The sequence below is a fragment of the Hippocampus comes genome, unplaced genomic scaffold (assembly GCF_001891065.2).
Source record: "Hippocampus comes isolate QL1 unplaced genomic scaffold, H_comes_QL1_v1.1 scaffold41, whole genome shotgun sequence".
NCBI lineage: Eukaryota > Metazoa > Chordata > Actinopteri > Syngnathiformes > Syngnathidae > Hippocampus > Hippocampus comes.
In genome coordinates, this window is record NW_017805153.1 from 1241334 (window position 1) to 1256070 (window position 14737).

General features: G+C 41.6%; 1 protein-coding gene across 2 annotated transcripts in view; it reads left to right on the forward strand.

Moving 5' to 3' along the window:
• Window positions 1-8605: 8605 nt before the first annotated feature.
• The window catches only part of LOC109515042 (FERM and PDZ domain-containing protein 4-like), a 30731-nt gene continuing 24599 nt past the window's right edge, over window positions 8606-14737 (forward strand). For both annotated transcript variants that reach the window (XM_019868604.1, XM_019868605.1), the window contains exon 1: window positions 8606-8725. In XM_019868604.1, the coding sequence (XP_019724163.1) occupies window positions 8685-8725 (41 nt within the window). In that variant the 5' untranslated portion in view covers window positions 8606-8684. The remainder of the gene's footprint in view (window positions 8726-14737) is intronic.

Below are 14737 nucleotides of genomic sequence, written 5' to 3' on the forward strand. Positions count from 1 at the left end.
GCGCAGGCTCACCCGCGGCCCCCGCCACGGTGGTTGCTTCTTGTTGTTGTGGCACCGTGGTGCACAACAACTGTCTCAATGGATTTGTATTTATTTTTTTAATCTTTGTGTCTTTCTGCTCACTCTTGTGTGTCTGCAAGTGCCTGTGTTTCATTCTCTGAGTTTTCAGCCAAGATAAAGGTACACGCAGTAAAGAGAAGTCTTCCCCACAGACCGGAAAGTGTGTACTTCTTGATTTGTTTTTAAAGCCGGCAACTGCTCGCAAGCACTCTATCAACATCTAGGACGCGTCTCTCAGTCAGTCCGTATTTTATCAATATCAAACTACTCATTGGCATTGACTTTCTGTCACAGCGTATTAAGTCAGTGTTAGTTGGCGCTGACACGAACACTTCCAAAATCATACAGTGGATGCCGAGTTTCAGGGCAGTATACGCCCCCTGGTTCAAAGGATCCCAATAAAAGAAAGGAAGTATGACAGATAAGACTTGTTTAATTTATAAAATGGCAAACATAATGGGTTGAGGGAAGAGACAGAGCAAAGGTTTTACTGGCAGGGAGCATTGGACCCAGTGCTGTTCTGTTTAGTCTCTTTTAGAGCATTATTGTCAAAGCAACATCATCGAAGTGGAGAGTGCAGCAGTACTGCTCTTCGCTTGCTGAAGAGGTTGGCTTTTTAATACTTCATGACGTGGATCGTTTTGGCACCCTCCTCTGTGTTCGATCAATGCCACGTATCGACACGAACCATCCAAACAACCTGTAAAAACATGTTTTCATACAGTGTGTTTGAAACATTCGTAAATGAGGCTTGCGTCTTGCTGGTTGTTCCGCCTTCGCACGTTCTAGTGTCTGAATATATAATTTGAAACTTTAAACATGCACATAAAGCATACAGTTATGAGTGAGAAAAGAAAGATTCATATTTCTGCTGCTAAATAATCCTTATGCGTCTTTAGTTGTAGAAGTAAAACTTAGACGAAGTCTTTCATGTCTTTTCATGTACTGGTAGTTTTTTTAAATTGACTCTTAAATTATGGATATGTTGTGAGAAAAGTCTATTTCAAAATTACATCGTTAGATTTTTGTTGGAATACATTTTAATGCTTGGATTTTGACAATTTGTTACTTTTCCACTCACCTGAACACGACACCCCCTCTCCTTCGGATGTACTGAAAGAAAGAGGCCCACCGTATTCATTTATTTTGCTGTAGGCGGAAGAAATTTCTATTTGATACACGTGTGGCTGAAAATTTTTGTCAGGGGTGGAGTGGTGGGTGTATGTGGACCCCCCTCCCCCCTCAGGTTGATGCCTGAGGTCCCCTCGACCCCACCCCTTGAAAGCTCCTGAGCCTCTGTGAGCAACTAGCTTCTTTAGCAATGACCTTTTGTGGCTTGCCTTCCTTGTGTCAGCCAGCCAGCCAGCAGTCTTCCTCATGATTCGTTGATTGGGGGGACAGTATGAGTTTCCAATATTGAACTTTTTAAATGTTCAACATTTCTGATGGTGTAGCGGTACACTGGCCTGACTTGTGTGCGGGCGGCGTGGGGTTGGTTCCCACTCAGTGACGATGTGGATGTGAATGGTTGTTCGTCTCTGTATGTGCCCTGCGACTGACTGACGACCAGTTCAGGGTGTAGCGCGCCTACCGCCGGAAGTCAGATGGGGTTGGCTCACAATAAACGGTGTTGAAATTGAATGGGTGGAACACTTTTGAAGCAAAGGATGGAAATATTTCAGTCTGTGTGTAACCATTCTATTGACGAGTATCAATTTCTCAAATCAAAAAAAATATTGTTAATGTTTTTCCACAATATTCAATTCTTTTTTTGATGCACATGTGTAAGAGCATGTGCAGATTTTTTTTCATTATCATGGTTGGGCAGTCATATTTTAAATATAAATTATGATATTAAAAATCAACACTTTCCACTTCTTTTCCCTGATGAACTACTAATTGTTTTGGGAGTGTATTGGGTCTCTATCTTGCTGTATAATGATCATTCTTCAAATTGCCAGACGATATATTCCTGTAGACTTCTATGTTTATTTTGCTGTTTCCATCACGAATTTCATGCCTCTGATGTCAATATCGCCGGAAAACATTGGTCAACATCTCATTTGCGTTTACATTTTTCCCAGAGGGAATCCAACACACGTCATCATAAAAACTTGATCAAGTGAACAGGCAATGTTTCAGTAACATTTTAACTGTTGTTCAATGGTAGAAGAAGGTGCTGCCAAACGTATTCAAACCTATCCGTTTGACTTTGTCTTGCTATTCCAAAGGCAATAGAAAAGACAGACGTGCGGAAGAAGGTTAATGATTTTACGCACGCATCAACCATCTCTGAGGTGTTGAAGATCTTTATGATATCAATGCACAGCGCGCTCTCCCACACTAACATTGTGACCTCTGGCTGTATTATTATTCATGTGATGTCGTAGTCCACCCGCCCGCTGCAGCCATCTGTCCTCTTTGTAATAAATATCACTGTTTTAAATCAGCCAAGTGGAGGATGGCAGAACAATCTTGACAAATGAAAAAATGGTCCCGCTGTCCAGCCCATTCGGTACATTGACTGAAGACGAATGTATCAAGCATCAGTGTATATACGGTTCTCAAGTACTGGAAAAAACTTGAAGGCCCCTGGATTTCTTGGTTTTGTTTTACTTTTAATGACAAAAGCCCCTTACGTATTTCTTAATCCAAATTAGCGGCTGCCAAAAAAGCCCAAAACAAGCTGCAGTCCAATTCATACATTGCTGTTGTTGTGGGCATGTGGTGGTTTGTTTTCCATCATTAACGTTATCATCATCATCATGGTCACGCAAAACCATTTTGTTGATTGTCACTCCTGCCGCAGAGCGGGTGTGGTGAGCGGTGGCTCATTTCCTTGGGGTATATTAGCTTGACTGCAATGCAACAGCCGATTTAAAGAAGACTGTCTAAATAGGAAAAGTGAACGGAATTCTTGATTTTTGAAGTATTTAAGAATATAAGAATAAGAAAACCTTTAGTCGTCTCACAATGGAAAAATTCCCAATTGACAGCAGCAAAGTTATGAAAGGAAGAAAGTAGAAGAACAAAAAATATGGGAGCTGCTGTAAAGGCAGCCAGTCTCGCAGCGCATTCTTTAAGTCATAATAACATAATAACATCATAACAAAATAATACAACACAACAATTTTTACTGAAGCTTGCCATTTACATATTATAAAAGAAATTAATACATTGATAAAACCCTCTGTACAGGAAATTTTTGGACTGCAGTGGAGCATGCTGTCACGTCGTCTGCCTCAAAGTCAAATTAGTCATGTCCAAAGTTCTAGCTATGTTTGTGTTTGGTTTCTCTGGTGACATCCTTCCACTTAATAAGTTAATGGGCTCTTTGTCCATAATCCCCCATGTTGCAGAAATGCGGCTTAGTCTTTCCCACTTTTGAAAAAAAAAATCTACATTATTCTCTTGAAAAAAAAAATCTACATTATTCTACATGTGCTGTGTACAGGACTTTGCCAAATTAACAGTCGCAGCTGTACATGGTCCATTTATTTTTGCTCACTGAATCACATCCTGCTGCCCGCCAGCTTCAACTCAGCACATGGACACCGATCAGCTATCAGGAAAAATCGCAAAGCCAGACAAGTGGGAACTGTATTATCCACAGTGGATATGGCATCACGGCGTGATGAACCCATTTAAGACTCTAATGTGCCCATAGGTTTCAGTGAACCAGTCACAAAGTTGGTTTGTCTATCGGTGCCCTCTGAGTGAGGACACACTCAGGACTGGATAAGCCGTTACATAGATGGCTGCATTGTATTAGGGGAGGTGGAAGGGGGTATGTTTAAGGGGATACATGGATTAAAAGGTGTGTGAACGGCCACTGCAACGATTGCCAGCCTTTTTTGGCCAATTCGTAGTTTTATACCCATCTGAAAAACACAATGACATCAAATTAAACCTGACATTAGAATTGATTCACAGTGATGTGTAACCATCCATCCCAAAGTGGCTTTTATCTGTTGGACATAAAACAGAAACCACAAATTAACTCTGATCAAAGAACTCACAGTTATGTGTCTCTTCTACTGTGTTTAGGGATTATGTGGACATTGTCACAATCACAGTGTTATGAGAGGAAAGGCCTTTTCATGTCCATTGGCATGCTTGCGATGTGTGTGAGGCCACAGAAAAGACAAGGGTCATTGAAGAACCTTTTCTCCAGGCCTGATGGTGACCTGCTTCTTATACAAAGGAGGAGACACATATAATGTCTTTTATCAGCATACAGTAAAAGTCCTCAGGGCCAAGGCTACCTTTTATTTTTGCCACTACAGCAAATAAATGCGACATTATCAAGACTTGTGAACTCCAAAGGATCCCTGCCTCCGTGGAAGTGGAATGCAGGCAACGCAGGGAGACCATTATGCACATGCAGTCACAGCCAACAGTATTATGGACACCTGCACAACTTGATTATATCTAATTCAAGAAGTGTATGAAACATTGCAAAAGTTGAAATGTAATATTATGCAGCAAGATGTTTTTTTCTCATTCAAGTTTACATTTTTTTGGGATTTGTTTATTGTTTATGGCCTTGCTTGTAGTTCTCATTCAAGTTTACATTTTTTTGTCGTACTGGGATTTGTTTATTGTTTATGGCCTTGCTTGTAGTTGTGGATTGCAGTGGTGTCGAGCTATTCAACTGTATGCAACGAGCTATTTTTCATTTTCCTATTGTAATTGTTAAAATAAACACCAACTAGATTTGACTCCAAAATGCAGCTCCGCGGCATCCGGAAATAACATTGAGTTGTGTCTCTCTTGGTGTCATGCATCATTGGTGTTGAACAAACAGACAGGTACAGTTGCGACAAGACTAGTGATGTGATTGCCGCGAGACCCTTAATCAAGCCTGGTTGTATTCCAGTTCACCCTCTTGTGATTTGCACTGCTGAACATGCACGTACTCAACCGATTGATTTTTCTCTTTCAGAATCCACTCAAGTAGATTTATTTTCGATGTGGTAGAAATGTTCTTTTTTTTCGATGCACTACTACATCACGCTTGTCTGTCTAGTTTTTGGGCACTCAAACATGCTTAAGAGCATGGAAAATGTTTGAACATTGGAGGAACAAGTCAGGGCAGGTCAGCGGGAGCAGGGGAAGGCATGAGACCTGTAGCTGGTGAGTAATACTTTGAAAGGGGTCCTCTGTTTAACTGGAAACCAAAAATCTTGGGTACAAGGGTACAAAAATAGCTAACACTTTTTGGCACGCGTCCAGGTACAAGCAGCAACCACGGTTCATAACTCAGTGGTTCTCAAATGGGGTTTCTGCACCCTCATGGATATGCCAGCCGTCCTTTGGCGATCTGCAAAATAATTGACAAATCAAACCAATGACTCATCTGGATCATAGCTTCGGGCCAATTGAAAGCTTAGACGTGATTGTTGTGTGCCATCACGTAAGTCTAACATTCTGGATGAATGTTGAACTTAATTCAAGGCAATTGGCTGAACTTCTTTTCTATGAAATAGATCAGGAATATTTCGTTCAAAGTGTTAAAAAAATCTACATTTTCCCCAACGAGATTAAAAGGCAAACATGGTAGTTCCATTGAATCGCCATTGGGACCATGAGGGTGTTCTTGGAACGTTGCTCTCTTTTAAGTAGTTCCTGGAACCAAAAGCTTGAGACCCCCTGACCAAAAGGGTGGAGGTAGTACCAGTAGTCCGTTGAACCAGTCAACGGACTACTGGTTCAGAAAATCATCATTTCTGTCTGGAACCTGGAACCACAAGGTGTCTTTAAAAGCAGCAAGCTATAAAGAAGGAATGATGAATTCTGAATTTCTTCTATTGTTTTTCTTTGTTAACTGTGTTTGTTTACTGCTCTTGGGATTCATATAGGTATAGCCAGGCTTGAGAAGTAACGCAATACATGTATCGGTGTTACGTATTCAGAATACCAAAAAATATGACTCTCAGGGATTACAGCTACAGAAAAAGTAAACGTAATCAGATTGCAGGTACATTTATTAAACGTATGATGTATGATCTGTCAAAATTACCCCAACTGCTATTTACCATGGAGGAGTGCTAAAGAGCTTGCAGGCCAGCTCAACACCCGCAACTTTGAAAGTACAAACACGAACGATTCCAATGTACTTGGTATGTTGTGTTAAATGTAAATAAAAAGGGGAATACATTGATTTGGAAATCATGTTCAACCTATAGTTAATTGAATACACTGCAAAGACAAGATATTCAATTTTCAAACTGATAAAGATTATTGTTTTTAGCAAATAATCATTGACTTTGAATTTTCTGGCTGCAACAGGTTCCAAAGGAGCTGGCACCGGGTCATGTTTCCCACTGTGTTCCTTTACCTTTTCTTTTAACATTCACTAAACATTTGGGAACTGAGGACACTAATCGTTGAAGTTTGTTAGGTGGAATTCTGATCCATTCTAGCTTGAACATTCCGGAGGTCACCATTACAGACGCTGGCTTTTGAACTTTGCGGTCAGAACAGTTCGGGCGGTTCGTTTCCTCTTTGGCCTAGACAACATGACATCCAAAATTTCCCAAAACTATTTGAAACGTGGACTCGTCAGACCACAGAACACTTTTCAACTTTGCATCAGTCCACCTTGGATGAGCTCCAGCTCAGAGAAGGTGGCGACACTTCAGAGTGTTGCTGGTAAATGGCTTTTGCTTTGCATCGTAAAATTTTAAGTTGCACTTATGGATATGTGGCGCCGAACTGTATTTATTGACACTGGTGTTCTGAAGTGTTCCTACTGAGCCCATGTGGTGATATCCTTGACACATTCATGTCGGTTTTTGATGAAGTGCCACCTGAAGAATCGATCGTCACAGGCATTCAATGTTGGCTTTCGGCCTTGCCGCTTACATGCAGTAATTTCTCCAGATCCTCTGAACCTTTTGATGATGTTATGGACCGTAGATGAGGACATGCCTAATTTCCTTGTAACTGTACATTGAGTAACATGAGTAACTGTTTTAACTATTTCCTCATGCAGTTGTTCACAAAGAGGTGAACCTGGCCCCATCTTTGCTTGTGAATATACTGAGCAAGTCGGGGAAGTTTATTTTATGACCCCATCATGGCACCCACCTGTTCTCTCTTAGCCTGTTCACCTGTGGAACTTTTCAAACAGGTGTTTGATGAGCATTTTTTACTTTCACAGTCTTTTTTGCCACCTGTACCAACTTGTCTGGAATGTGTGGCAGCCATAAAATTTAAAACGTTTTTGCTTACTTGCTCAAATCAAAAGTTAATCATTGTGAACATTTAATAGCTTGTTTCACCAAAGCCATTCATGTTAAACATTCGTAAGACAGAAAAGGCCAGACAAATGTAGATTCAGTAAAACATATTACCCGGAGAAAACCCACGCAGGCCCGGGGAGAACATGCAAACTCCACACAGGGAGGCCGGAGCTGGATTCGAACCCGGCACCTCTGCACTGTGAAGTCGACGTGCTAACCACTGGACTACCGGGCCGCCCAGTAAAACATATGTCGTATTGAATTTGTTTGTGTGCCATTCGTAACATACTGTATTTAGTATTGGAGCGATCCAAACTGAAAAGTAATCAAATGACATTACTTCGATGTTATGGAACTTGGATTACTTTACTAAGTACATTTTTCATTGGACCGTCTCAAAACTGGATTGGAATAGACTTTTATGGTAATCTTCTCAACCCTGCATGTAGCCTAGCCTAAACCACACCGTATCAGAGAGCTGACCTCCACCACTTGATGGGCCATTTTCAAACATTAAAAAGCCACAGTCATTTTTGCTTTCACTTGATTGTAAAGGTCTCATTTGGAAGACGGCTACCAAAGACCGAAGGAAAGCTTGCTTGGCTCAACTGATGTCTTACAAGCTTTCTCTGGAGAAAAAAAACAAGAGTCAGCTCTTGCTCGGCCTATCACCACGCATTTCACCGCTCCCTCTCTGGGGCGGTGTCTTACCAAGCGTTTGATGCAGTTTCATTTAGCCCCCAGCCATATTTCAAGTTCATTTCTTCATCTCACAGCCTCCTTCTGCTGCTTCCCTCTCCGGCCTCTAAAGGGACTTGTAGCTCAGCTCAGCCGCTGAGAGAAGCCTGAGCCAGGGAGCATCCATCATGCATTCATTGCTGTGGACCGCATCCTTGTGTCCCTCCCTTCCTCCCTCTTTGCTGTGTCCCATCCGTCGTCCACTCCAGTGCACTCCCTCCTCCCCGCTTGCTGCACCTCCCCGTACCCTGACATGGAGAGCACTCACACAGGCTCACTGCAGCCCATCTATGCAAGGTGCGATGCAGCAGACAGGGCTCCGAGAGACGGGACTCTCTTTCCTCGCGAAAAAATTCACGGCGAGATTGGGAATTTGGATGTTCCGCGCACAGGAGGGCAAGTTTAGCATTATCAATGTTCTGAGTTTGTCTAAGCTGTTCCAAGAACTCTTGTTGTTTCCTTTTGTTGAGCACTGTCATGGATCCGGGTTGAAACTGGATTATTTTCCAGGTGCGAGGAATTTGGATGGCATCAGAATGCGGAGCGTCTGATTTTGGGCACAAGAATTTGGATGCCGTTTTTGGCATCAGAATGCGGAGCGTCTGATTTTGGGCACACATCGTAGGGTAGCAGTAGCACATGGATATGTTTGGTTTTTCTAAAGTACAAAAGTCCTCTGCGTAAGTATGTCTTTGGTTTCATTTTTCACATTTTTAAACACTCACAACATCTCCAAGGGAACTGTCCCATAACTGTTGCAATGTTAAGAGAAAGTTGACCAAGGAACTTATAGTCAAGCAGGAACAAGTGCATTCCTACTGTGGAGGAATTATCACCACGTTGGGCTCCAAGACAACTTTCAGTTCATTTTATAATATGTTGTGATGCGGGTTGTGCATTTAGAGGCATTCGCAATATTTATTTCGTATAAAATAATTTATGCTGAAATCTTTACAATTGCAGACTGCGGTTTAAGGTTTGAAAAAAAATCATGTTTAGAAATGTACACCTTCACCATTCTAATGGGTTTTCTTTACCGATACAGTACATTATTGATGCACGGGTAGAGGAATTAAAAACATATTTCTTAAAAATAGTTAAAGTGTGATTCATATTGAAGTTGTGAACCTCTGAAATTATAAGTTCCACCTTGATTGCTGGCAAGCTACGAGAACTCAGCCAAGGGGAGCAAAATGTATATAAACGTATTGATTGAGGAAGAGGCTCAGTCAATGTTTAAAATGACACACACAGAAAAACACTTCAGAAAGTTCAAGGTTAATAATAAAACCAATCGAAGATAAGGACATACACTTTGCGTTGATGACCTGTCAGTCACAGGGCTGACACACAGAGACAGCCAATCTTTTACTCTCGCTTTTTTTTTTTTGGCATCATGTGGGAGAACGTCAGAGTACCGTATTATAACCCGATGCGCCTTATGCATGGATCAATATTCTGATTTCTTGGAAATCGTATTTTAGATGTTCGTTAAAACACTTTGTTACAGCTGCAACGGTTGTGAAAGCTCTATGTAAATAAAGCTGTACTGTAGTGTATTGTATTCTATTCTCTTTAGCGTAACTCCATCTAGTGGATGCATATTGCAACTGCATCCACTATTGTAGCTTCTATTCTATATCTATAATGCGGTGTGCCCTATATATGAAAACAGTTTTAAATTAGGCCATTTATTGAAGGTGTGCCTTATACTCCGAAGTGCCTTATAGTGCGGAAAATACGGTACTTGAATCAAACTCACACAAGCTCTGGGAGATATGAGGCAACAGCCACCAGCCTTTCTACCATCAAAACCAGATTCATTTGTGCCAGCTGTTCCCAACGTTGCGGCAAAATAGTCGGCTCAAAGAGAGAATCAGCAGCGCAACAATGAGAGACACAAACACACAATCCCATCTCGACGTAGTTTTATGCTGTGTATCATGTGAACAGTGATACTAGAACTGCATGTCCTCACATCAATGAGGCTGCTCATTTGATGGTTCTGCATAACTGTATGATTGCATTTTTGATGGGTGGTCTCGAAATTCCAAGAGTTTCATATTCCGCTATTGCCGTACGAATTCTGACACATGTGGCCCCGGTAATCGTCGGCAGAATGCGAACCGACAGCATCAAGATACCAGAGGAGAAGTGGTATTGTTGGCAGGTGCTTTTTTTCCCCAGATACTTTTGTGGTTATTTGTTGTGCCTCGTGTTTGCATCTAGCACACAAGCCAAATGACATCTCTCTTAACTTTAATGAGCAGTTGTAGCTTTCTTTACGCTCGTCGCACGCGAGCGATGGGCAAGGAAATGAGCAGGATCGACGCGTGCTCAACCTCTCCTGCTGTGTCATTGGTTGTGGATCCATCTTCGAATCAGGAACCCACTCGTCGAAAGGCAAAAGGTCACGCTGGTGTTTGCTGTGACTGAAGCTTGTTGGCATTTGGCAGCAGAGCCAGGCCAGCAGGCCTTGTTTGTGCACTGAATAGCAGATTAGGGTAACGTGTGCCAGATTGCCCGCTGCTCTATGCCATTGTATACTGCTATCTCTCTGAGTGTCAAGTTCCATTTGACTCAGAAGAGTCCAACCGACAAATGTTACTTACTTCCATTTTCTTAAAAGCTCACAGCGCGCCTTAAAATCCGGTGCGCCTTGTGTATGGTCATTACGGTAATATGTCGACCCCAAGATGGCTCCTTGCTGGAGACATGCTTACAATGTTATAAATTTCTGTTGGTTCAGTGAACTGTGCCGCTGCTTCATTAAATAAGTTTTTGTTGCAGCTCTGAAAAAAGGAGATCTGTGGTGTTGTTTTTTAAAATGCATACTTTATAAATGATTTTCACAGTCTCAACAAATACAGGTACAGTACATCTTTGTACGTCTCCGTGCCTTCTCTTCTTCCGTTCGATTCGAGAGGCGTTCATGACCGCCTCTGAAAAACGTAAATTAACGATTCCTTCAAAGAAACTACGAAAATTGAAAATAATGCATCAAAACAGAAAATCAAGCGAGGAAATCACAAAATAAATTCTATAGCCTCCCTACAAAATTTATTTTGTGATTTCCTCGTTTGTGAATACAGCACACAGCTAAGGAATAAATAACAAACACTTCTGAGACAGTCCAGTCTCCTACATTTTACTGATATCTGATCGTTCTGTTGGAGCTACGCTCAAGCAAATGCCAAAATAAATTCTGTAGAGGGGCTATAGAATTTATTTTGTGATTTCCTCGCTTGATTTTCTGTTTTGATGCATCATTTTCAATTTTCGTAGTTTCTTTGAAAGAATCATTAATTTACGTTTTTCAGAGGCGGTCATGAACGCCTCTCGAGTTGAATGGAAGGAGCGTAGCTCCATCTAGTGGATGCATTGTAGATTGCGCCTTATAATCCAGTGCGTCCAATGTATGAAAAAAATTACAAAATAGGCCATTCATTGAAGGTGCGCCTCATAATCCAGTGCGCCTTTTAGTGTGGAAAATACGGTACGTACGCTGTATGTAAAATATCACTAGTTCTCATTTGATCTCCTTCTTTAGTTCTGAACATCTTCTGCTTTCCGACATTCATCTGTTCAGCCTAAACACATTTCTCAGTGCACGTTTTTTTCTGAACATGTCTAATTATTATTTTGGAAGCGCTTGTTTACAAATGGGCCCTTAATTGTCCCATCTGTCACTGTTCTCTTATGTATGTCCCTGAATCCAGTCATGTGTTAGTGGAGAGGCACGTTTTGTGTTTTTTCTTGTCTTTTACAAGGGACACAATTTAATCCATTATCCAAACCATTCATGCGCCTTAAAAATACTCTCTGAGCCAACTCGCATATTCTCTATTTCTGAACAACTCGGTGATTCCCAAACGACACTTTCTGCAAATCAAACAGTTGCCAGATGATTGGAGATGTGAAGTAAAAAGCTTTTCCCGGTGAAAGTATTCCACCTTTAAAGGCATAGACATTATCTTGCATAGCCTTTTGCTTTAGTTCATGATGTACAGAAACATGTTTTTTTTCCCTTATACCACCTACAGGGATAAATTCAAACCATCAGGAATTAGTACAAGAAATAAAGCTTCTCATCGTTGGGTGAAGAGAGGCCATGTTTCATTGTAGTCATACGGTGCTTTGACCTTCAAAGCGATGTATTTTTAAGCCACTGAATCAAGGCTCTTGAAATGCATTAAAAATGTAGACAGATTTCGCCATGGCCAGCATGCAAAGATGTTGCAGGACTTCATGCAACGGAACCGTTACCGCCACTTAAGTCGGTGCATACTCAATAATTGATTACTTGAACTGGGTTTTACGACACACAATAAAGTCAGACAGAATGCAGGAACGGGAGAAAAATATACATCTTTTATAAAGTCTCCTACACTTGAAACAGCGACAAATTGGTTAGACATAGACATAGGCTTGCCTGCCATCTTTAATTCATCAATGAGGACCTGTTATTTTAACTCCAGAATTCATTTTGCGCTAAAAATAAGTCTTGTTTTTTTTTTTTTTAAATTAAGTCTGTTTTTATGGTAAAGGCTTTAATTCCCACATTAATTTTCCCTTATTTCTAAAATGTCATCCCACCTAGAGACAACAATAAAGGAAAGCAGAAATCCAACAGAAGGGAAGATGGGAGCCTTTTGCCCCAGTAATGTGCAAGTAAGATTAGCCTAGATCAGGGGTGTCAAACCCATTTTCGTCGTGGGCCATATTTTAGTTACCATTTCCCTTGGAGGGCCATTATGACTGAAATCAAATAAAGAAGTCAAGAATAACAGTTTATTCAACTGTTGTTTAAGTTACTGTAATGAGGTGTTTAGTAACAAGAAAATGCTTACAATGTCTCTCTTACTGATTACATATGAGAATTTGACATTTTGGTACATATTTTAACAAGCATCATGGAAGTTGCCATGTTTGATTTGCTTTCGCGGGCCACATAAAATGGTGTGGTGGGCCATATCTGGCTCCCGGGCCTTGACTTTGACACCTGTGGCCTAGATGGGTGCCAATAATGCAGAGGGATAGCAGCAAAGTTCCGTTTCACCATATTTTGCTTGGTAATTTATAGCTGACTGGGGAGGGATGGGGGGAGTGGGTGGGGGTCCTACCTGCAGTCCAACTGCCCGAAAGTCCTCATCATTGCCACAAAATGATTTCTTTCACTCAAAGATAAGTGCGAGACAGGATTTTCAGTTATATGTCATTTGTAGATGTAGCCATACCGCAAGGCTTGTTGAGGAGTTAGTTCTGCTCCAAATGCCGCCATTGAATACTGAAGTGTCGCACGCATTCATCCATGAACCTGCATACGGTACATCATGCACACGTATGCATCTGCAAGCATTCTGTTAAACGGTTGAACTGTTCAACTGTGTTTTTTCAACCGCATAGTGGGGTGGAGAAGCAGTTTGTGGCGTCGGCATCATGTGGCAGTACAGTAAATGACTATGACGGGCCCTTGGTGTGGAGCCACTCACCGTCAATCAATTAATCCGTTCGCACCCAAATTTTCATGAATTCCTTGCTGAAGTCGTGTACCACAAAGCGTCATGGAAATCAACTTAGGAAGCTTTTGCAAAATTCTGACGACTAACCAACTAATAAACAAACAGCACAAGAGAAGGGATGGATTACCTGAAGAGCTAAGCTATGCCGCGTTAAGTAAGCTATCCAGCCGTGTACTGAATTGTAACCTCCATTGGATTGTGAGGGCCCTGCAAATGATTGACCTTTGGTTCATGTTGCCCTTTCATCACTCATGCGGCTCCTGTCAAGTGTGCGTGTGTGGGTGGGTGGTTGTGTGTGTGTGTGTGTGTGTGTGTGTGGGGGGGGGGGGGTGAGGCAGGTCCAATATTATGCTTGACTGCATTGACTGAGAAAGCAGCAGTAAGCCTGGATCTGTCCGTGGTGCTGAACAGATCCCTGAACCTTGTTTGCCTCATGTAATGTGTGCGTGACAAAGAGATTTTTGTCCCCTGAAGAAAAATGGGAGAGGTTAATTGAAGGGACTAACCCCGCCTCTTACTGTTTAATTATGTGATGATAATCAGAGTTGATTTTAAGACTGTAAAATTGTGAGACGCTTCCTTAACAGTCAGGTGCGACAGACTATAAATAGATAAAATATTTGTGTGCTCTTTGCAGATGATAGACTGGAATTTATGACATTTTATGACGCCTCAATAAAAGTGATATTTGACAGGAAGAATTAATTTGCCAATGTGGTTGTGATGAGGATAAAGGTTAACATTTGTCTTGTCCATTAAGCTTTGAATCCCACGTGCTAATTTTTGGCTTATTCCCATGCCAAATCACCCAGTGGGTTCAACCAAGTTGGACCTAAATCTTAAATTTTAGGCAGCGGCTTGGGAGCGGCGGCCCACCAAAATTTTAAGATGTTCAGGCACTACTGGATCAATCTTCTAAAAACAGGCATCGTTAGAAAGGGAATTCAAGAAAGAATCAAAATCTGCAATCATTTAGAAGATCGGTGCATATTTTACTAACGTTACCGTGTGATCTATAATTCATTCATTCATTCATTCATTCATTCATTCATTTTCCGAACCGCTTTATCCTCACTAGGGTCGCGGGGGTGGGGGTGGGGGGGGTGCTGGAGCCTATCCCAGCTGTCTTCGAACAGTAGGCGGGGGACACCCTGAACCAGTTGCCAGCCA